A 24,774-nucleotide genomic window follows, 5' to 3' on the forward strand; every position below is an offset into this window, starting at 1 on the left:
GTCACACATCTTTCTTAAGTATGTGTGATGTCACAGGCACAATTCAGGGTGCTGAGGACATGATCGCAGGGCCCTGTCCACAATACAATTTAATAAGATAGAGGGAGATCAAAAAATAAAAATATAGGGCTGAGCGTGGAGCCTGAATGACCGGGAGAAAAGAGGGCAGATGGGATTGAAGGGAGACGGGGCCAGACTGGGGACCTTACTAAAAGTGGAGATGAGGCTGTTGAATAAGTAATATTAATCTGGCTGAAGACATGGCAGAGGTGTGAGCCAGGCTGTAGGGAGAAAGGGAAACTGGGCCAAGGAAAATCAAAGCAGAAGGATAATTGACAGCCTAGGAGACGCAACAGGAGATCAGAGCTGCTGGCTACATATGCCACTTCCATAATGACATCGAGTTGGGGCAATGATGGCTCAGAGTTGAGAAGAGGGGGCTTACGGGGGATGTCCTTCTATATATATGTTCCTCTTACTGGTTGATGAATAAAACAGTTTGGCCAATAGCCAGTAGAGGCAGGAAGATAGGTGGGGCTAGGAGGTGAGGAGAACTCTGGGAAAGGTAAGCAAGAGGGACCAAAAAGAGATGTAATGGAGCGGAGGAAGGGTAACAGGTTGGGACCCTTCTCCGGTAAGATAAGACCACATGGAAATACTTAGATTAATAGAAATGAATTAATAATTAAGACAGAGCTAAACAATAAGAACCCCTAGCCATCAGCCAATAGCTTAATAATACAGCATCTCTGTGTGTTTATTTGGGGCTGAGAAGTGTGGTGACTCTTGGAGGGACAAGAAAACTTCAGCAACAAAATGGCGCTCCAACGTAGGGCTCCAGGGGGACTCCCTTGCCTGCTTCGAGAAGGGCACACCTGGCCCTTCAGGGTGGCAAAGAAGGAACCTTCCCACCAGGAAGAGGAGGCAGAGATGTTCCCAACAGCAGAATGAGTGTGGGAAGAGGGTGTGGGTTGCAAAGACATGCAAATGGCAGCCTATCATTTTGGGGGATCTGGGATCTAGACAGTGTGTCCTGAGGGTCTGGAGAGATGGCTCAGGGGTTAAGAACGCTTACTGTTCTTCCAGAGGTCCCAGATTCAATTCCCAGGAACCACCTGGCAGCTCACAACTGTCTGTTAACTCCAGGGGATCCAACACCCATGGCAAAACACCAATGCACAATTAAAAAGAAGAAGACGTTGAGGTCTGAGCTGTGCAGGAGCCAGGATGTGAACTGAGGAGGAGGCGGGAGCCATGTATGATAAGGACAAGTGTTCCCTGTCATCTCTCCGAGAAAATCACATCATGACACAAACCCAGTCCCCATCAGATCAGGCACATGCTGAGAAGTGGCCTGACACTGAGCCCTATAGTAGACACTTCTTAGCCAAGGTCAGAGATCCCACTGAGAAGCTGAAGGCAATTGTCCCCTGTAAAAGTGTCCCCTGAAGAAACACGGTCCTCGTCTGGCAGGGGATTCTCACCAGCAGACCCTCCCGCAGACAGACATGAGCAATGTTCCCTTTGCTTCCTCTCCATTCCGCTGGTGGGGAGAGGAAATCGCTCCTGCACACTCAGGCACAGGAAGAAAAAGGAAGAAGTGGCTCAAGGAAAAGTCACCGACTCAGAACCACAAACCAGCCTTCTCCACCCCAGGAGTGGGCTGTGGGGTGGGGGAGGCTAAGCTGCCAGGAAGCAAGCTGATCCATCGTCCACCAAGGAGTAAGCTAAAGACATCCCTTCTGCCACCACAGGCCCAGCCCACGCTTGTGGTGAGCGGGTGAACACTGCACCTGGCTTTGCAGGTAGACGCTGCCGCTGTCCTCTATGTCCTTGTCAGAGCCCTTGTGATTAGAAAGGCGGGCTTCTTCCTGACAGCCTTCCTTTCCTTCCCGGTATCTGCAGGTAGCTCAGAGGATGCAAGCACTATACTTAGCATCTCCACTCCCAGTAACAGCAGAGCCCTGATACACATGTGGACACAGTTCTCTTCCTCCCTCCCTCCCTCCCTCCCTCCCTTCCCTAAGGAGCCAGTTGCCCAGCCACCACTTTTGGCACAGCTGTGGGCTTGCCCTCTAGGGAAACAGGCAGAGCTTGGAGTTCTGCAGGTTCCAACTCCATCCCAGACCCTGAGCTCAGCCCACGCCTCTACATGGCTCCTGACACGCCTCTATATGGTAAACACATCAGCAGGGTTGGTGCTGGCCTGTGACAGTCTGCACAGATCGGCGTCACTGGTCCTTTGGCTCTCCTGTTAGACTCTGCTCCTTCCCACAGGTTGCTATGATGGATGTCATAGCAACTGCCCCTGTGGTCTGTCATCATCTGTTTACATGTCTGTTTATTCTGAAAATGACCTCACAGAAATGCTAGCCTCTATTCACATTAGCAAATGGCCTCATGCCTGGAGAGGGCAAACAGACTGTCAATGAAGGACTAGGGGACAAACACTACAATCCCTTTTGCAGGAATCATGACACTATTCTCAACAGGCCCCTTTCTTACCCTCCAGAGCAAAGCTAGGACCCCGTCCTCCCTGCTGCCACCAAATCCATCTCTTCTGCAACCCACAGCCCTGTCCTTCAGGGGACTGTTAGGTACCCTGTCTCTTCCTAGGCACCTTTCTAACCTTCTTTTGTCACTTATCTCATTATACCCCACATATGACCTCCAGGTAACTCAGGGCAACCCAACACGCTTTAATCACCCTTGCTGGCCCAACACAGCTTGAGGCTCCTACTGGGCCCCAGCCACTGTCCCACCCCGCTCTACACACACTGTGCCTCTCCCACCACACATCCCCTGTCTGCTCTTTATTCCCCTAATGCCCAGCTTAGTGAGGGGTTAGACACACAGTGCTCAGACAACAGAGCTCAGGGGGTGTGAGCGGTAGGGGTGGGCCCACACTTGCCCTATGGAGGCCAATGAGTACTGTCTTGACCCAGTAGCCAGGCTCCAGAATGGAATGCTGCCTCGCCTACAACCTAGTCTTCTGTCTCCAGACCTGTCGGGCTCTGTGTCCGAGTGTGAGGCAATAATGAGGCGGACACATCTCTTTCCTCCATGGTGCTGCCTTCCCCCCTCAGCAGCCCACCCCTCCTCTACTCTGGGGCAAGTGTGTCCTGTGAAGACCATCAGAGGGTTCCGAAGGGAGACCAGCACAACTCATTACAGATGCTAGTCCTATTTGGCAGCCACCATGTCTCTGTCAGCAGCGTCTGGCTGAGGGATATCACAAAAGTTCCACAGGAAATAGGACCCCCAGACACACCTGGACACCTAGGTGGAAAAAGCTGAAATTTCAGTCATGTTGAGTAATGTCACTGTCAACTAAGCAGTGTAAATTTGCATATATTCAGTACCAAGAGAAAGAATTTGCATTTGAGTAGCTCAGGGCGCGCGCACGCACGCACACACACACACACACACACACACACACACACACACACACACTGCTGCCTGAGTCCGCAAAATTTAGTATTCCAAGGACAACACTGCTTCTCACCTCTGTGATAGTCAAGTGAGAAGAGACCACTACCATCTACAGCCACATAGGAAGGGTGCTGTCAGCCTATGCAGCACAATGCAAATATTCCTGCTACCAACCCCAGATAAATTCACTCCCTCATCAACCACTCATTCCCTCTCCTCAGAGAGGGCGGGGACCAAGTATGAAAGCACAGCAATGAGAGATGGGGGAGGGGCCCCACAATAGCCTCAAAGACTGGGTACCACTTAGCCCGCACCCCAATCCCCTTTCCCTTCTCAAGATTAACGCCAAGTGAGTGGGCAGGAAGCAAAGACAGAAAGACACACAGAAATAAGAATAAACACCCGCTAAGGCAGATGACATGAGCATATTGTTAAGGCTGAGGGGCGATGAGAGTCTCATGACGGCTCCGTTCCCATGACAAACAACTCGAGATTAAGACTTCCTTGGGGCTGTAAGACCAAGCATGTCTCCTTATCAAACACATGCCATGCATTGTCCCTTACACAAGGGCTTTGCGTTCCTATTGCCTCATATTAGGAGATTCACCCCATTGCCTTTAAGTTGTAATTACCCCTCGGCTCATAACGCCATTTGGGCTGCTCTCTGAAGTCTGCAGCAATTATCTGGGTATTATGAATAAGCTGCACCTTTTCCCAGAACAGCTAATACACCCGGTATTAAGAGTAATCAACATTAATTCTCCTGACATAACCTGTGTATTCCTCTCCATTGTGCCTTCTCTCCAGGCATTTCTAAGACAGTAACACATGTAACAATCAGTGTACATACTGCACATGATAACCCTTCTCAGAGACCGGACAGAGACATGTACACACACGGAGAATCTGGGCACCCACACACCGACTTGACAGTAACACTTTGGGGAATTTCTGTTACTGATGTTTATTTAGGCTTTCTGGGGTCTTGTTTTTGTTTGTCTATTTTAAGACAGGGTTTACTCTGTAGAATAGGCTGACCTGGAACTCATGGCAATCCTTCTGCATCAGCCTCATGTATCAGCCTCCCAGGGAGCTTTGTAATTACTGGTGCGCGTGCGTGCCATGTACATACCATGCAATTGCTAGCTCTACAAAGTCATTACTGAGGAAGGACTGTGAGACACTCAGCTGGTTCTGGAAAACAACATGGGCACTCACTGGACAAGACCCACCCATACAGTCTGGTTCCAGACTCTGGAACAACTCTGAGTCGGCATTAAACATCATCAGGGGGCATGCACTTGGGCTGCAACTCTTGCAAAAGGTTTGTTCTACCCAAACAGTGTTTTGAAAATGTCAGAGTCTAAGTAAAAGCAAGAGCTTATTCTTAAAAGAAAAGAAAAATGAGCTCCCACTGTCAGGAATGTGCCACTGGTTTCAGGAACTGAGAACAAACACAGGAAGCCGGGCTGTAGCATGAGTGCTGTGGGTGCCGGTCTGATGGAGGACAATGGTCTGTAGGAGGACACCGCTCAGGGATAGCCAGGAAGGCTGACGGTGCTCACACAGTCAGTGCTGCAGGACAGTAGCATTCTGCATAACACGTTCTGCCCTCATAGCAGGGGCTGACAGGTACAACGAGGTCATGCACCCTAAAAACGTAGGGTCTGGGTGTGGAAGCTGTTCATGAACAGTGCAAACATCTCAGGTACAGGAAGGCTGGGGAAGCTGGGAGGCAGGTGAAGGCATGGGCACTCACTGGAGGGAGTGGTCCGAGACAAACTCCTCCATTCTGCTGGCTGATCAGAACCACACACACACACACACACACACACCTCTCCTTGCTCAGTTGACCATGTCTGAGCTCCCTTAGGCACCTTGATCTCTCACACACACACACACACACACACACACACACACCTCTCCTTGCTCAGTTGACCATGTCTGAGCTCCCTTAGGCACCTTGATCTCTCCATACACAGGAAGGAGGGGCTGGCTCAAGGTGCCTCCCACCACTCCTCAGCATCCAAGTACTGCTTCCCCCTGGTGAGAGCTGGGAGAGCCCACACACACCAGTGATGCTGACCATGGTCTGAGCCAACCATATGGCCTGCTGGCACTTTCCCTGGTTGGGTTATTTTCCTGGGCACCCTATGACCAGCTCCCTGAGTCTCCTACTCATAAGCAGCCTTGTGCCCAGACAGGAAAGGGGAGCAGCAAAGGATGAGCTTTGGGCAGAGGCCAGCAAACAGCCACTGAGCACATTCTCCGTTCTTATCTACAGAGCCCTGAGTCAATGGCAGGAGACTGAACTCACCAAAACACAGATCCCCCAGGATGGAAGGTTCGAAGTCACAGCCCAATGAGAGTATCGGATCAAGAAACAGGCACAGGGTATTTGGGGAAGAAGAGCTCAAGAAAAATGGCAGAAAGGCCTCTGCTGTGGCCTCAAGGGAAAGCCTTACTCCCTGCAGTGTACACAGCTCTACAACAGGCTTCATATAAGTCAGCTAGGTATTTATAAATGATTTTTAAACCGGTCCCTTAAGTGCAGGGACAAGATGGTATTTTAATAGTATTACAAACACACACGCCTAGCATACAACCTTAATCTCAACATATACAGCCAGCTACCTGAGCCTATTCAAGCCTTCCCAGCCCCTCTAACATGCAAGGGGGCAAGAAAGACACGTTAGGGCACATGGGAGCGAAGCAAGTCCTGCTTCAAGGACCTTAAACCCGAAGTGTGCTTCCTCCTCCTCTCTGTCTGCCTCTCTCTGTCTCTCTGTCTCTGTCTCTCTGTCTCTGTCTCTCTGTGTCTCTGTCTCTCTCTGTCTCTCTGTCTCTGTCTGTCTCTGTCTCTCTCTCTCTCTCTGGTAGACCACTGCTTCTTCCTCCATCCTAGGAGGCCCTGCATGGCAGGAACTCTGGGCATCTAAGGCCTGTACAAGGCTGAAATGAGGGAGGGAGGGAGGGAAGGAGGGAGGGAGGGAGGGAGGGAGGCAGGAAGGAAGGAAGGAAGGAAGGAAGGAAGGAAGGAAGGAAGGAAGGAAGGAAGGAAGGAAGGAAGGGAGAGAGCCACATGCCAGACCAGTCTTCCTTCAGACCCACACACTCCTGAATCCATTCCCAAAGTCTGAGCTCACTCCCCCACAACCCAGCACTTGCCCACTTGTCACTAAGCATAGTTATCCTAAGAGGTAAAATCTGAAGTAAAGCGGCAGAGGGAAAGGGGCTTGCTGTCATTGAGTGTAAGTTTCCAAAGGTAGAAATGGCTGCTTCTGTGGGTGCTTAAGCACCTGGCCACTGCTGCAGGTAAATATTTAAACAAGGGTCCACGAGGCACAGGGACCACTACAAGTACATGCGAAAACAACCAACAAGATGTAGTTTGCTAAATCTGAGTGTCCCAAACCCAGCTGGCATAAGATCTCAACTGAAGCTGAGTCCATGTCTCCTCCTCTGAGGTTCCCATGCTACAAGGGAGAGAAGCCAGGACCCATTCCGCAGCCCAGAGGGACAACTGGCACTGTATGGATACCACACACACCTCATAGTTCTTTGTGATTCCAAGTGTAGATATTTTATGTCAACCTCAATGATGGAACTATGTGTGGATGACAACAGGCAGACAGATGAGTGGATGAACCAAAACTATCCAACTACATCAAAGAGACAACCACCTTAAGAAATCAAAGAAGACTCCGGGTGGTGATGGCACACGCCTTTAATCCTAGCACTCAGGAGGCAGAGGCAGTAGGATGTCTGTGAGTTTGAGGCCAGCCCAGTCTACAGAGTGAGTTCCAGGACAGCCAGGACTGTTAGACAGAAAAACCTTGTCTCAAAAACCAACACAAAAGAATTCAGAGAAGAAAATGGTGACAGGATTGAGGATTGAGGAAGAGCTACCAAGAAGAGGGTCAATAACGTTCAGTGAAGAAATTAGGCATTAACTGAAATACAATACGGAGCGGGGACTTCAATAATTCTTGAAATACTTTCCTGTTTCTCTAATTGTTTCAAAAACGTGCCATGACAACTTTGATTGGGACAACTACAACAAACCTTTTAAAGGGGACTGCCTGGATGTGGACACTCCCTCCACACACGTCCCCTGAGCCACACGCAGAACACCATGTGGGGCTGTGTGGATTCAAAGAGTGAACACACTCCCTCGTAGGATGAGTTTCCTTCTTGTCACACAGGGACACCCATGGGACTGTCTACGTAACACAGAAAACCAGGCCTGTATTTTTCTGCCACTGACCAGACGCCACCCTCAAAGCAACCCTGCAAGCCCCCTGAGAGTCAACACCACAGGAAGAAGCTGTTCACAGAAATTAATTTTCTCAGTGAACATGAGCTCATAAAATACACAGCAAAATTTACAATCTATTTTCATGGCCACTTTCCGTGAGAGATAACATGGTTATCAGCCCACTGAAGCAGTTTCCCTGATTTGGGCTCAGTTTCAGTCATTGTTTTAGATTAGGGAGCCTTGGGGGTCTCAGGGACCAGCACCAGGCTTTATCCGCATTAGGCAGGCTGTCCCACAGTGTCAGAGCCTGGTCTCCGATTTCAGCTCATCTTATTGATAACCCACACATCAGGAGCTATGGCTTAGTGGGACCCTCCCAGGCTTGTCCTGTTCTGGTGTAATTCTCACTTCTCCTTCCCGGGAGGGGGGGCTCTGCTGCTCCCCCATCACTCTGTCTTTCTTGCTCGCCCCCGATCTCATGCATGCTCACTCTGTGGCTGACAGCTCATAGTACATCTTCCCTTGGAAAAACAGTCAGCAAATGTGAAACACTCATTCATCTGCTGCCACCGCTACTCCATAATTCAGTTCAAAATCGAGCAGTGTGTCGGCTACATGCCGAGTACAGCAGTCCATGCTGTATCTGAGGCAGAAATAAAGCCCAGAATGAGACAGGCTGGGCCTTCCTGGTTAGTATATAGATGCATGAAAGACCAAAGAAGCTCATAAATTAAAAGAGCAAATGAAACCGGGGCCCTTAAGGGATTTCAGATTACCGACAACTAAAGTCATCATGCCCCTAGGATCGATCAAGCCTCTCCTGCTTTGCTCTGACCATAAAGAAATTGTGCACTCTGAAAATTAAGCTCCAACATGACTGCCGGAAATAATAAATCATTTGAAAAGATAGAGTGATATGCCTCGTCTCTGGAAAGCTGTGAAGAGGCGGAGAGGTGGGAATGGAAGCCAGCGTTCACCGTTGCCGCTGTGAATGGAGAGATGCAGAGGTCTGCTGCCTGCAATACCAAGCTACTGTGTCATCCCAGAGTCACTTCCCAGAGTCTCCTTCTCTGAAGGAGAAGGGGGTCTGGAAATACACAGGGGGAAAGAGAAGGGTAGACAAACCCTGGCTTCAGATGCTAAAGCATAAGCACCCTGGTCCCCAAGGGGAAGAGGGAATCCATGCTCAGGCAGAAAATCAGGAGGGGAGGGGAGGGGAGGCTGCAGGGGTTTCCTAAGGACTCTTCTCTCCCCATAACAAACAAATCCAGCAGAACCTTTTAGACCTTCCAAGCGGCAAGTTGGTGCCCTGGCAAGCTTCGGCGGAGGCAAACAGCAGCTACAGGTTCTTACAAACCCACAGCTGTGGTAGTAAGCAGCATCATTCATAAGACTGTGGTACTAAATGACATCATTAATTTACAAAAAGGAACACACCGGCGAGCATACAATGAGACAAGGACCGGCAGCCATGACCTTCAGTGAGGAAGAGCGGCTGCCCAAAGAGAACAAGTCAAGGAGATGCGTCTGGAAGGGGCCCCTGCATGGCAGACTCATGAACAACACGGGATTCTGAGCTGATGTTGCAGAAAGCATGCAGCCCTGGCTCCCACTGAACAAGAAACCAAGAGACTCCCAAGCACCGTGGCCCAATGGAGTGAGTCTCTCAGTCCTACGAATCAGAGCAGACACATCCCATCTTCCTTTGCAACAAAAGCCCAGGCCAGTGAGTCTTCCCAGGTTTCCAGTCCACAGAAAAACCAAATAAGAAGGAAGATGAATCCAATCAGCCACACATAAAAATAGTTATTTTAGCAACCGGGCGGTGGCGGTGCACGCCTTTAGTCCCAGCACTCAGGAGGCAGAGGCAGGTGGATCTCTGAGTTTGAGACCAGCCTGATCTACAGAGCAAGTTCCAGGACAGCCTCCAAAGCCACAGAGAAACCCTGTCTTGAAAAACCAAAAAGTTATTAATATCCAAGTCAGGGCTGGAGAATGGCTCAGTCAGTAAAGGGACCTTCGGTCAAGCCCAAACATTTCCATTCAGTCCCCAGGGCCCACATGATTAAAGATGGGAACAGACTTGTTTTGGAAAAGGTTTTCTCTGTGTAGCCCTGGCTGTCCTGGAACTCACTCTGTAGACCAGGCTGGTCTCGAACTCAAGATCCACATGGCTCTGCCTCCCCAGTGCTGCGATTAAAGGCATGAGCCACCAACCCCAGCACAAGAACAGACTTCTTATAGTTGTCCTATAACCTCTACACATATGCATGGAATATGCACCATGATGTGTGCACACACACAATTAATAAATAAGGACTTTTGTTTATTATATTTATTATATATCTAAGTCAATCATCAGTAAATTATTGAGCTATTATTCTGTAAACCAACGGATATTTTTAAATGATTAAGACCTGATCCAGCAATTAGGCAAGAAAAAGAAATAAAGAAGCCAACTCATCTTATATCTATCTTTATCTATGATGTCTTGTCACAGAAAATCCTACGAGTATACACACAACACAGTATGAGCCAATAAACAAATTCATCAAAGTGCAGGTTATTTTAGCATACAAACATCAATTGTACTTCTATACACTAATGATAATCTTGAAGTGGAATTAAGAAGACAATGCCATTTGCAACAGCATCCGGAAGAACCAAATATTTAAGAACAAATTTAACTGAAGTAATGCAAGATGTGTACAGTAAAACCATAAAACATGGTTAAATCAAAGCAAAGACTTCAAAGGAAAAGCATCCCAAGTGCATAGATGAAGGGACGCAAGGATTTTTACTGATGTCTATACTCCTTGGGCTGATCTATGGATTCCATTTAACTCCCCTGACTCTTAGCTGGCTTGTTTGCAGACATTGAACAAGATCCTGTGGAATTGTCAGGGATCTAGAACTGCTGAAGGAATCTTAGAAAAACATCGGTTAGAACTCATACTTCCTCATTTCAGAACTAACCTGAAACCTACAGCAACAGGGCCTGGGTGGTATAGGGAAGGACAATGGAACAGAGGAAAGAAGAGTCCACAGATGCTCATCCAACTTTTAGACATATGTTTTGGAGCTGGAGAGATGGCTCAGCAGATAAGGGTATGCCTAGTTAGCTCTTTCTGTGGCTGCGACAAACATCGTGACCAAACGTGACCTCAGGAGGAAAAGGTTTGTTTCACCTCTCAGCTCACAGTCCATCTCCAAGGGAAGCCACGGCAGGAAACTGAGGACCAGAACTGAAGCAGAGACTATGGGAAAACACAGCTCTGGCTTGCTCTCCATGGCTGGCTCAGCCTGCTTTCTTACAGAACCCAGGACCAGCAGCCCAGGGACGGAACTGCTGCGTGCCCACCGACTTTCCAACAGGCCATTCTGATGAAGGTATTCTCTCAGTTGAGGTTCCCTCTCCCCAGATAGCCCTATGATGTGTGATGTTGGCAAGAAACCAAGCTGCACATGGTGTGTGTGCGGCTCTTGCAGAGGACCCCAGTTGGGCTCCCAGAGACCCACGTCAGGCAGCGCACAAACGCCTGCGACTCCAGCTCCAGGGATCTGAGTCCGTCCTGAACTCTGGGCACTGCACTGTCATTCATGCACATGAATACACACATATACACATAATTAAAATTTTTAACTAAAATTGTTACATTTTGTTTCAAATGCGATCCAAAACGGGAACATGTGCAGGACATATCTGATTACTGTCCAGAATCTATGAGGTGTGTGTGCACAACTCAATAATAAAAAGGCAACTTTAAAAAAAACAATATAGGTTCCAGGATAACCTCTAAAGCTACAGAGAACCCATATACATACATATATGAATGAGCCAGGCAGTGGTGGTGCATGCCATTAATCCCAGCAGTCCGGGAGGCAGAGGCAGGCAGATCTCTGTGGGGTTCGAGGCCAGCCCCAGGACAGCTAGGACTATTACACAGAAAAACCCTGTCTTGAAAACAAACAAATACAAAATCAACAAAGTATTTGAAAAGTTAATGCCTCAAGAACAACATACAAGAACAGCCATAGGCACATGAAACAGCTCGACACCGTTAATCATCCATCCATTCAGGAAATGCAAATCAAACAGACTCACATTAAGACACAAATTCACATTCATGAGAACGGACATAACCAAAAATGACAGACAATCATTAGTGTTGACAGGGATGTGGGGAAGCTGGAACACTTACACATGGCTGGAGGGGACACAGAGAGATGTAGCCATTTTAAAGTTCAGCAGTTCCTCGTTACTCAAAAACTCCCATACAGAGCCACCCTGCAACTTAGCAGTTCAGCTCCAAGAGAAGTGAGGCTATATGTCTACACAAAGTTGCAAAAATATTCAGGGCATCATTTGTCATAGCAAAAAAAGCAGAGATAATCCAAATACCCACCAACTGGTGGACAAACAAAACGTGTTGCTGCACACAATGAAATACTATCCTGCCATTAAAAGAGGCAAAGTGCAGATTCATACCACAACACAGACAAACCTTGGAAACATTAGTTATGCAAAAGAAGGTAACACAAAAGGCCACATAATGTTTGATTCCATGCATGAGATGTCCACAGTGAATAAAAGCCAGAGGCCAAAAGCAGATCAGTGGATGCCCAGGGTGAGGGAAAGGGGAACAGGGAGTTCAAAGTCACACAGAGGTCCAGTCAGAACTGGAACCCAGCCCTCCTAACTCCTTACTGATCTCATCCCACCACAAACCACAAACACAACAGGCAAATGTGAAAACCAATGCTATTCAAGGCAGCACATCGTCCAAGAATGAGTACGCCACTCCTCCATTTAAAACCTCCACGGACAGCTCAGAGGTTAAAACCAGTTGCAGATCTTGCAGAGGGCCCTGGTGTAGTTCCCGGGATCCACACGGAGGCTCATAAGTACCTGTAACCCCCAAGCTCAGGTGTCGGATGCCTGTTCTGGCCTCCTCAGACTCCTGGAAGCATGTGGTGCACCTTACTCTCTCAGACTCACACATATAAGCAAGCAAGCAAATAAATACATAAGTCTTTGAAAGAAAGCCAGTATTCGTGCAACATTCAGTAGCCCACATTATTTAGTGATCACACAACCCTGTGATTATTAATACAACCTGCCTTTTGCCAGAAAGACAAAAAAAAACAAGGTGGGGTCAAGAGACCAATGTATGTGGTCCAAGACTGCAAAAACCATAGGCAACAGGGCCCCGTTTGTGCCAGATTCCAGGCATCAGTCAGGCGGCCACTGCCATGCTGACTGCAGAGGTATCTGGCTGGGTCTTCAGGGGAGGGGATCTATAGAGGACAAAGTGGAGGACCTCAGGCTCATTTTGACTTCCAACCTCTCAAAAAGAACAAATATATACAGCCACATGAAAGATGAAGGTAGGAGAGAAGACAATCAGAGAAAGTGAAGAGAGCACTCTACAACCCTCCGCTGTTATAGGCATGGCCTGTGGACACCCATCCAAAAACTTGTTAGTAAGAGAGGAGGAGTTTCAAGGGAGTGTGACACACATCTCTCCCAAGTCCCCCAGCTGACAGCAAGGTGCCAACCCCTCTACCAGGGTCTGTCTGAACCTGTACATCCCTGAAACACCCTTCAGGGCCACCTCACCCAATACAGATCTGCTGGCCTACAAAACACACTGAGGGCCTAAATCCACAATCAAGATTATTTCCCAAAACCCATGCCCCTACAGGGCCAGGTGTATATCCTGCACTAGCTCGCTGCCTGGTGTCATCGAAGGCCACTCAGGAAACGTTTCTCGAGGCTGGGGGGAAGCTCCATTGGCAAAGTGTGTGAATGGCATGCAAGTGGCCCAGGGTTTGATCCCCAGCATCATATAAACCAGGCATGGTGGCACATGCCTCAAAGATGCAGAGGCAGAGGGATCAGAAATCCAAGGTCACTTTTGGCTACAGAGAGCTTAAGGCCAGCCTGAGATACAAGAGTCCCTGCCTCAAAAATAAACCAGAGAGAGAGAAAAAAAGTCTCTAATACTAAGGACTCCCTGGGGTTAGTGCTCCTGGCCCTGGAGGTGTCAATCACACCTCCCCTAAGGTGACAACAATGGAGACTGGCCTGCAGAGAATCAAAGGACACCAACTTGCACTGAGGAAAGCCACCTCTCACCAACAAGTCCCTCGGGACTCTCCTCACACAGTGAGGATTCTGTCAACTGCTGGGACCCAGGGTCACATGACTCCACCGAGCCTAATCCTTTAACTATGAAGCAGCAATATGATCTATCTCAAAAAGATCATCTTAAATAAGCACTTTTCATTTTGTCTTGCTTTCCAATTATCTCTTTTTATTTTTTGAGATAATATAATTACATCATTTCCTCCCTCCAAACCCTCCCATATATCCCCTTCTTGCTCGCTTTCAAATTCATGGCCTCTTTTTTCATTAATTGTGAACATATGTGTGTGTGGGTGTGTGTGTGTATGTGTGTGTGTGTGTGTATCCCTAAATACATAAACACACCCTGCTCAATATGTATAATGTTATACTTATATGTATGTTTTCAGTGCTGACCATTGGGTATTGGGAAACCAATCAGCATAAACACATTTCTTAACACAGAACCAAAGCCCATAGAAGTATTGGTTATTGTCATTATTGTTAATTTTAAAAAACATATAAATACTTAAGAGACTTCTGAGAAACTAGGGAGAGAGGCCTAAGAGTCTGCTGACATGATAAAAGTTCTAAGACAAAGGAACCCATCATTTGAAGATACTGTCTTCATCAACCACCTGATGTTATTGACAATGTCATTGTCCAATAGAAAGATGACATCATTAATAACACCCTAGGCAGGAAGGGCACTGTGAGCAATGGCTGGCCGCATCTCTGCAGGGCTGGTCTAAGCAGGAGAGGAAAGAGGAAGGGCTTCTTTGGTGAGGAGGGCAGGATCTACCTCAAGGATCAGCCCTAGGGATCTACCAGAAGTTCCCACTCAAAGGAGAGCCACAGAGCCAACACACTAAAACCAGCAACAACAGAGATCACATTGACCCAAAGGCATTAATGCAAAAGTTTCCTTAGGAACCAGTTCTACGGAACAGGAGCAACCTGTGATGTCACATGCTTGATTGGAGGACTGGGAAGATGGCCAGTGGATAAAGCAATAAAGCACTTGTGCAAAGGCGAGGACCAGAGGGGGTTCAGATCCCAGAACTCACATAACTGTTGGGTGGACATGGTGGCCGACCTGGATCCAGGACTTAGAAGGTAAAAACAGGATCCTAGGAGTAAGCATCCTGTATCTGTGAGTTCTAGGTTCAATTGAGATACCCTGCCTCAATGACTAAGGTGGAGCACAATCAGAGGAAAGTCCTGATGTTGACCTCAGGCTAGACACACACACACCACATACACACACAGACACACACACAAAAACACATGTACATGGAAGAAAAAGAAAATCTTGGCTGCATCCTGGCCCCATATCAGCCTAGCTCTGTAAAGTCAGTAAAGTGGTTAATCTTTCTAGGGCTTCATTAACAGCCAAGTTACAGTAAAGCACATCGCATACTCAATAAAATGCCCAAGGAATACAGGAAAACAGGGAGGGGAGACCCGACATCCAGAATGCTCTGCTGCAACAGGTAAGCCCACACACAACCTCACCACAGCAATGCAGTCCATCAGGGCTCCCTGACCCCACAGGGTGGAAGGTGCCTGGGAATCTACCATCATTTCCCACTGGAGCTTGTCCTATGTCAAGGTCAGCATATCACGTGTCAGACAAACAATAAAAGGACAAACAGTCAAGCTGGCCCTGCCGAGGTCCTGGTCCCAACTAACTACTGGGCTCATGTACAACTGTAGGCCTACCGAACACAGAAGCAAACTACAGGGCCAGAGAAACTGCCCAAGGCCTCACTCACCCATGGAGCAGCAAGGAATGTCCTGGTGACATCAAAGTTAGGCAGTCCCCTCCTCCCCATCCCCACCCCCCATCCCTGGCTGCCCTGGGGCTCTATAACACTGACTTAAGAGTCCAACTATTCCCAGCTAGATTCCCAGAACCAGTTCATAACACTGACAATAGTTACACAGTCTGGATTATAGAGTTTGCAAAGACATCACCCAAAGTCAAAGACACCACACCATCAAGCCCAGACTCTTCAGTCTGAATTCAAGGAGTCCATAAACATGGATGAGAGAAAAAGAATATACATGTGTCCCAGCCACTCTCATGTAACTAAAACTCAGCCTTTCTTCAACAGTGAGTGAATGAAAACAACACATCCTAGTTATAAATGTTACCCGGGGCTCCGGTGAAAGGTGTCACAACACCACATAATTATTAGCAATGTCACACGGCATTAATTACATTTATAGTACTCCACCATGGAGGTACTTATCAGACCCAACAATAAATCTTCATGTTATTAACAACAAAAACCATAACAAAGATGACATATCTTTTTCAAATGTTTTACAAACTGAATTTAGTATTGTTGGTTTCATTTGAAATCGCAAAGTTCCTATTCTGTGTGGTAACCACTTTCTGCAGGGGTGGGGGGATACCTACAATACTGCCAGCACTCAGAAGCTGAGAGGGAGCATGAGGGCCAGCCTGGGCTACATGGTAAGACTGCAGAAAGAACAAGAGAAACAGGTACACTGCAAAGGGATCCGTGGCACAAAAGGGAAAAATGTATAAGTTAAAATGAAGTTCCACACATAACATGAAGGTCGGTCCTCTACAGGCCTGGTCCCTTTCACAGTCCTGGCAATTGGCAGTGAACTGTACGCCAGGTACCTAAATACATTTATGAACAAATAAACTCAACCAGATTCCTTTGGAAGAAGAATCACCATCATAAAAACACAGCCTCGGCATTCCAGTTCCAACTGTCAATCCCTTCATCCCAGCATCAGACATGCTAAACAGGTGAGGCCCCAGCGAGCCATCTACTTTGAAGCCCCAGTCACGGTCATGGGGTCACATTAGGGAATCGTGTCGGGATGAGCTCATCTCATTTCAGAAGAGAGAGGAGAGTTTGGGAACCTAGATAGGGGAGATCGTGCCAAGGAACGGGTATCTGCTACATCTGCCCAGAAACACAGCAGCAGCAGCAGCAAGGGCCCCTCAGCCCCCTCCACACCTGCTCAGCATCTGCAGTCAGACAAGGCCCAACACAAGTCCTACAGCCAGCTACGCTGCTCAGCAGGCCTGGCCACTGCCACTAAGCCATGCTGGACAGTGCCAGCTTCACCTTGCGGTTGATGGATGGCCCATTCTTCTCATGTTGGGGCATGAGCTGTGTGCTACTCGCACCACACCACACACAGCAAGCATCTGCCAGCAGAGTCTCCCAGTTCAAAGGACACGTGGCCTTGTGCACTGCCACTACCTCATCACCTGAACGACTGCAACAAACCCCTACCCCTAGCTGGTCTTCCCTCTTTTCTCCTAGGCCTGGAATGGCCACTGAAATGCCTTTAAAATGCAAACCAGTGGCTGGAGAAGTAGCCCAGTGGTTAGTGCTTCCCGCCCTTCCAGGGCACCTACAATCAGGCAGTTCACAGTTGCATGTAAATCCAGCTCAGCTACACAGGTTCTGGTCTCTAAGGGTAACTGCATGTGCATGTCTCACACACACATACAAATAAATATAAAATAAGTCCCAAAGAGGGCATCAGACCACGACAGTGTGAGCTCCACAACATAGCAAAAATGCAAATTCCCTCCTAAAGCAGAGCCCGGTGCACTCTAGTCCTAACCCAACCCTTACCACTGGCCCCTCCTCTCCCTCCCTTGCCTCTGATCACAGACCTATCCGACCCTGATACTCATACCTCCTGGTCTTTCCTGGTATCCTCTATTCACAGGTGACTGCTCAAAGGTCACCTGACTTCAGGGTTCTCCCCTCCAAAATCACTTTCTACCCCATATTATGGACAACCTTGATGTACCTCCACCTGGTCAGGCATTACATAACCACCCATCAATCAGTAATTATCATCTAGGGAGGAACCTTTTAAAATTGTGGAGGCTCCAGGCCTCGCCCAACTCAGATCAGATCAGAATTAGGGAGAGCAGGACCAGATTCTTCCAGTCCACAAGATCCCCCCTCCCCCTACCGGGCAACTCTGAAACATGGCCAGGACTCAAGCAGCCCAAAACAGCAGTACTTGCAAACCTCAATGCACACACTGTTCCTGGGAGTGCTGCTAAAATGCAGATTCTGACTCCACAGCCCTCAAATGGGAGCTGAGGCTGTCTGCAAGTTCCATACCATGCTGACACCGTCTGGTGAAGCTCTGTGGCATTTCAAGGGTCTAAAACAGCGCTCACCGACGAAACTCTCAGCAAGTATGTAGAACAGAAAAGTTCTAACTCGGCATCATTCAACACAGTCACCGTTAATCCATGTGGCTACCAGGTGGTGTTCGGGATAGACTCATGTAGCCAAGGAGCTGCTGTCACTTTTGGGCCAACAGTACAGAATATATGTGCCCCACCATGAAAGGCATCTACACATTCTTGGCTAAAGCAGACTGGACAGATATGAAAATCCCACCAAAGGCCTGGCTGGTCCCCAGCTCAGTAGTGGGTAAATATTTACCAAAGGTAGGGACACAGATATGGAAGAGTGGATTAAACCATCTTGGAGCCACTTGTGACACACCTCCATTCAAGGTGTGACATGCTCTCTACCCATAGCCCTGACCACAGGTAAGCAGTCCCAGCCTTGGGCTGCACACATTGGTCACCCTAGACGTCCGCATAGATATGGCTGGTCACCCGAGTGCACCAATCTGTCTGGAGAATATTTCTTCCACTCTTATTCAAAGAGAAGGGATTTCTAATCTTTTCACCCTGCACACAGCAGGATTCCACAGACCCCAAAAAGAACAGTGGCAAGATCTAGAATCCACAAGGAGGGGCATTAGCAGTGTTTTTATGACTAATCATAAAAGAAAAATTGAATTCAGCTGGGGGGTGGGGGAACAGTTTGAGTCTAACTGATTCAAAATGGTCCAGATACATCAGTGCAAACCTCAGAGCCGCATGACATGGTGGCCTGTTGGCCTATAGAGGCTCCCTTCCAAGAACACAAATATCCTGGGATAGATGTGGCATCCTTCTGACCATGGATCCAAAAATCTGTTAGCCTGGGATTTTGAAGGAGCTGGTTTACAAACAAGTCACAACTCAGAATCAAAAGCAAAGCCAGTTCCCACTGGAACGGCTGAGCGGAACCTGGCCCCATGAACAGCGGGCCCCTGGGAGTGTGCACAGTCCAGATGTTCGGTCTCCCTTTTCAGTTACAGAAGCAAAGAGGTTTCCAAGGTAACCACGGACAACAGAGTCAGAGAATCAAGGCCCCGGAAGGAAGTAGATTAAATTTTAATACTTAAGAGTCAATATCAAATTTATTTTTAAAAACTACAGCCAAAGAAACAAGGCAGAGTGGATGCAGCAATGATGGATGGCTCACCTCACTGACAACACGGACATTCCAAGAGCTCACATGAGTTTGCTCTGTCTCGAGAGTATTTTGAAGTAACCAGAGGCTTAAAGAAACTAAGATACACAAACAGAGCTTGAGGGGGCAGCTCAGTTTTCAGATTTATGCCACAGTTACTTATTTTCAAAAGCACAAAGCTGACACCAGATGTGGCTCCGCACTTACTTCACCCAGAGAAAGTTGTCACCAAGTGAAGTTTCAAACCAGCCACACTTTCCCAGCTACCAAGACAATAAACTTGTTAGAGGAAATTATGAGGGCAGGGGGTTTAGAAGGTACAGTGCTTGCCACACAAGCTTGTAAACCTGGGTGTGGTCCCCAGGACCCAGGTAAAACCTTAGGACAGTAGCTATACCCCACCCCCACCCCCACCCCAAGAGGTGAAGCAGAGAAATGTGATGGAGAACTGATTGTGGAAAACATCCAATGTCAACCTCTGGCCTAATCAGCACACAAACCATCCAGTGTACCTGTGAACACCAGACACACACAGACACACACACACAAACAGATACACAGAGACAGACAGACAAACACACACACACAGAGAAACACATATAGAGACACATACAGAGAAAGAGACACACACGCAGACAGACACACACACAACACACAGACACATCACAGACAGACAGACACACAGAGACAGACACACACACACACACAGACAACATTTTCCATTTACTCCTAGGCCTTCAGCCATTTGCCCATTTCCTTCCTCTTGCCCCCTTCTCCCTCCAGGAGCCATATATTAACTACAGTGAAATCTGGTAAAACAGCATTTAATAAGTCAGTTGTCTGTTGGGTACTGTACCACAGTGTTCAGAAATAGTCATGATTATCCAGGACTGAAAAATGGAAAAAGGAAGTGGGGGAAGGGGAGCCATCACAATCCACACAACTGGAAAGTGATGGAACCTGACCTGAAGGTGGCTGGTCTGGCAAGGGGACCATTTAGAGAATGCACCATCACTAAACATAAAATAAAAAGCCATGTAGTCTGTTAAAGCAGCATGGAGCCAAGTTCAAAATCACTCTCCCCTAGCCTCACGTTCCTCATCTACAAACCAGGGATAGAGATTCAACACAACAGGTATAACATCAGTATGAAATACAGTCAGGCGCTGGCTAGCTGCAGATACTCTCACTACAGGTATGCAAACCAAGAAAGTCTATTTCAGTCAGAAACTGACTATGACCAGACATAGCCTCCATGGAAACCAACAGGTTTGCCAAGGTTAATCAGTTTTAAGTCAGTTTACTGAATCCAGAATTCACTTATACAGAAGACCAGAGAGGCTTAAATTTTTAAATTTTATTTCTGTGAAATATGTAACTTTATGTGTGTCACAATACCCACGCTCATTTCAGCATAAAAGAGCTGTGAGCTTGAAATCCAAGTATAGTGAGCATCATCTGTTATTACATTAGACACAGAACAATCTTGTGTAATGAAAAGTAAACAGTAATCCAGGAGCAGGAAGAGCATGATTTTAAGCAATCCAAGCTGAGCCCTTTCAACTTTTAAATTACCTCCAACTCCAAGTTCATACTCACTATTATCCTAGATCGAATACTGGGTTTGCTTAAAATGAGATGCCTGCAACAGTTTTAATTTTTCCCTATTTGCAGCTTGAACCCATTCTCTCGCTTAGAAGGCATGAGAAGCAAGCCTGCAATTCAACAAAATGACCAAATCCGGCCTCTCTTCAATCTACTCAGTAACTGAGCTCTTGGGTAATCTGCATTGCATGCAAAAGCAGCTTTGGATTCATCCGCTGTAAACTAAAATTAATCAGAGAGAGGGTATGCCAACTTTAATCACAACTCCTATCTACCTGGCTTTCCAACATCTGCCAGTGTCAATAATATTTAAGTGACACACTGCAGTGAGGAAAAGGTAACTTTATAAACACACACTTTCTTTTAAAGACATCACACACCAAGTCCCTTCCCAAAGAAGGATTCCTACCTTTTTTTTAATGCAATCATTTCCACAAGCACTAATGACATATTTTGAAAATACTGTGACTTTCCAACTGGCATTTATGTGGGGGGAGACACAGGACTCCCCATCCCTCATCCCACCTGCCTCATCTTAAAGGGTTTAAGCTGTACTGACAAGAGTAGAATAAAGCAATCTGCACATCGCTGAACTCATTACAAAAGATTTACAAGCTTATCTTTTGGAAGAGGGGAGACAGAAAGGAAAGAGGGGGCAACAGCAGGAAGCTGAATCTAGTATTTTCCATTGAGTCTAGTCTTGACTGTGTAGGTCTACAAAGAAAAATATCTTACACTAAACAATCTAGATTTTTTTTTTCCTCAAGTGATTCTTAACAGTAGATGCTGCGTTTAAGCAAGGGGGAAAGGATTTAATGACAATGCTTAATTTAATGCTCTCTGAAGACCAACTCCCCACCCCCCACTCCGGAATCCTGGCATGGATATTTTAAAATATCTACCCCAATCTTAAAATTCTGGCCAAAATAAATGTGGTCATCGGTTCACTACTGCTAACCAGGTGTCTTGGTCGCCAGTGACCTATTGTGAGCTCTGATGAGCGCACAAAAGCTAGGAAGCCGAAGAGGTGTGACTCTGTATTTGGTTTGGAAGGTGAAGAAAATGATGGAAGTGTGGCTGTCCCAAGCCACAGGGCCAGCCGCGGCCAAAGGACTCACACAGCCCCTTACAAGTCTGCTCTAATTTTCAACCCAAGCTGCTTGGCTTGTGCAATCCCTCTTCCCCGAGATCTGGAGAGCTCGCTGCTTAGCAGTTCAATACAATGACTGTGCACCTTGAAAGCCCTTAGTAAAATCAGGCCTTTTCCAGGTAAGGGGCATGGGAGATGACCATGGTGCCCACAGGCACCACACAGGTAGCCCAGGAGCGGCCACCAAAGGCCTTTCGGACCTCAAAGCGATGGCTCTCGCCCTCCCCGGCAGCGTTGCTCTGCAGTACGCAGTGGGAGCTGCCAGGCCTCCCGGACTGGGATGGCACCCCTGCCAGAGCAGCTTCGGGGTCCCCTGGACCTGCTCCGCTGCTGGCTCAGGGAGCACAGCTGCCCCCGCCGGGCCACTTCTGGAACAAGTTGGTGAGGTCCGCGCGGGGAGGGGGGGGCACCCATCACCCGGGGCTGCAGCGCGCGCAGGGGTCCCCGGCTCGCAGCCGCCATAGACTCTGAGGTCGAAGTTGACCTCGCTGAGGTATGGAGCAAAGGACCTGAAACCCTGCGAGGGAAATGAGAGCATGTTAGGAGGGTTTCCCCAAAAAGGCCCAAGGTGGCCAAACAGCCTCTCCCCAGAGCCACCTCTCTGGGAACAAAGGGCTTCAGTGTCGGGCACTGCTGGCCCGGCCGCGTCCGGCTCTGGGGGACCAGAAACTTTTCCCGGATGTGGGCGCGGGCGGCGGGCACCGGGCAGCAGGCAGCAGGCGCGGACGCCTGCGGGTCCCCAGGGCGCAGCGCGATCTCTGCGGCCCGGGCCGCCCGCACCGCACCGCCGAGGCTGCCGCTCACCTCCTCGATGGCCGCCACGGTGTTCCGGCACTGGGCCGTACGCGTGGTGAAGCTGGAGGCCGTGGGCGCCTTGTAGTCCTCATGGGTCTCGGTCACGAATTCCGACACGGAGATCTGGTCCGGCATCGCCGCGGCGCGCGGGCGCGGACTACGGCCGCCTCAGTCGCCCAGGGCGCGGGCTCCGACCCCGCCGCCGCCGCCGCTCCGGGCCGCGGACAAAGGGGAGCGCGGGGCGCGGGAGCCGCCGCAGGGCGCGGGAGCCACGGCGGGACGCGCGGCGGGAGCAGGGGCGCGCGCAGCCCGCAGCTCTGCCCGCTGTGCTCCGGGAGCCACCGCCGCCGCAGCGTCCTCTCCGAGCGAGCCCAGACGCGGGCGCGCACAGCTGGCGGGAACTGCCCGCCACCCAGCCGCGGGCCCCGACGCCTCCCGCGGAGAGGGGCGGGTCCCGGCCAGGGGGCGGTGGCCGGCGGGGCGCGGTGAGGGGCGGGGCGTAGGCCCGGCCACCAATCGGCGCGCTCGCCGCCACCGCGCCGTCGGGAAGCGAAAGCCGCAGGAAGGTGGGAGGTGCGCGCTCCGAGCCCGCCAGCCGCTGCGGGCCTCCGCATTGTGTCTGCCTTTGGGGTATGCAGGGGTTCGAGGGCGAGCCCCACTCCCGGGCTGCGGTTCCCGGGCCCCGCAGAGCCAGACGAAGTCCTAGCGCACATTCCCCTGTGGGCAAGGACTGAGACCCGGGACTCCACTCTGCCCCCGCCTACCTCCGGTCCCCAGGCCAAAATGAAACCCACCCTCTGCTCCCCAAACCTACCCCTAGGCGAAGATTCCCCAAACTCCCCCACCAGAACCTCAAAGAAAAGCCAAGCAAAACGACTGTGGATATCTCGCCCCCTACAGGATGGTGAGGTCCTCCAGGGCACCCTAGCGGGGCTAGTCGCAGGGACAGTTTGGGATGCAGTCACAGGGTCCATGTGTCTGTGCACCTCTTCACAGCTTTAAGAAGCCTGGTAAAGATGGTATTATAGAAAATTGACCAAACATCACGAGGTATAAGCCCGAATGGGCATTCAAACCTATGTCCTTCGACTTGGAAGCCAACTTCCAGCCCCTAGTGTACAATCAAACTTAAACTTGTACAACTATAGCTAATCCCAGTTTCTTGTAAAGTTTTAGGGTGCTAGGCCAGGCTTCATCATACGAAGATCACAGAGCGCACTGCAACGATACTGCTGTCGAAGTGTGGAGGGGGGACCCCAGGGCACTAGAGGTAGTGTGCCAGAGGAGGGGAGCTGTTGTTCCTGGTGGTTGTATGAGAAAGTTGCTGCCAACACTAGCTGGTCCATCACAGGCAAGAGTGGGCTAATAAAACATCTGAACCAGTACACATTTTCATTTATAGCTCATGAGGAAATTTTCAGCTGTATTAAAAAAGAATCTGAAGACGCCAGTCAAAAAAATCACACTCTGTGACTCCACCAGGCCTGTGGCACGGCTGCTGTGTCAGCCAACAATACGGCCTACAAGAAACTTTTACAAGAAACCTTTTGTATGTCTGAAAAGGAGGGAGTGTGAGAGTCATTGGAAACCCAATTGAGAGACAAAAGTGGTCTCCTGCTACTGCAGGACACTAGACCAGTCAATCTTTTTAAAGCTCCTATGTACATGTTTGCTGTATGAGGTGGCAGCTGGGGTCAGACATTATGTATGACTTCTGGTATTTCACAAGTACTGCATGTGAATGAATTCAGCATTCAAAGATAACAGTGCACACTGCTTTTATTACTGGGCTAGGCAATAAATTATAATCCCAAAACTGCATCTCTTTACCTCTTTGTATCTTTGTGTACTTCCATCCTCTCAGGGTCTCTGGGACTCCCAAGCCAAGCTTGTATAACTCAAGGGTATTTTGTTGTAGTACACCCTCTCTCCCACACGAGACAGTTTTCTGTTCCCTTTACTGCCTTTCCCACCCGTAAGACCCCATGTTCTTCCCTGAACTTAAAGATTATTTCCTGTAACTTTTCAAGGCTTTATTTTTGGAGGGCTGGTCTCTGTGATGCCTTGAGAAGTTAAG

At 48.8% G+C, this 24,774-nt stretch overlaps 1 protein-coding gene across 1 annotated transcript in view; it reads right to left on the reverse strand.

Annotated features, from left to right (window-relative positions):
• The window catches only part of Asap2 (ArfGAP with SH3 domain, ankyrin repeat and PH domain 2), a 149,063-nt gene extending 125,932 nt beyond the window's left edge, over positions 1–23,131 (reverse strand). The window contains 1 exon segment of the mRNA XM_051205959.1: positions 22,707–23,131. Coding sequence (XP_051061916.1) covers positions 22,707–22,832 — 126 coding nt within the window. The 5' untranslated portion in view covers positions 22,833–23,131.
• Between the last annotated feature and the right edge of the window lie 1,643 nt (positions 23,132–24,774).

Source organism: Phodopus roborovskii, unplaced genomic scaffold (assembly GCF_943737965.1).
Source record: "Phodopus roborovskii unplaced genomic scaffold, PHOROB, whole genome shotgun sequence".
NCBI lineage: Eukaryota > Metazoa > Chordata > Mammalia > Rodentia > Cricetidae > Phodopus > Phodopus roborovskii.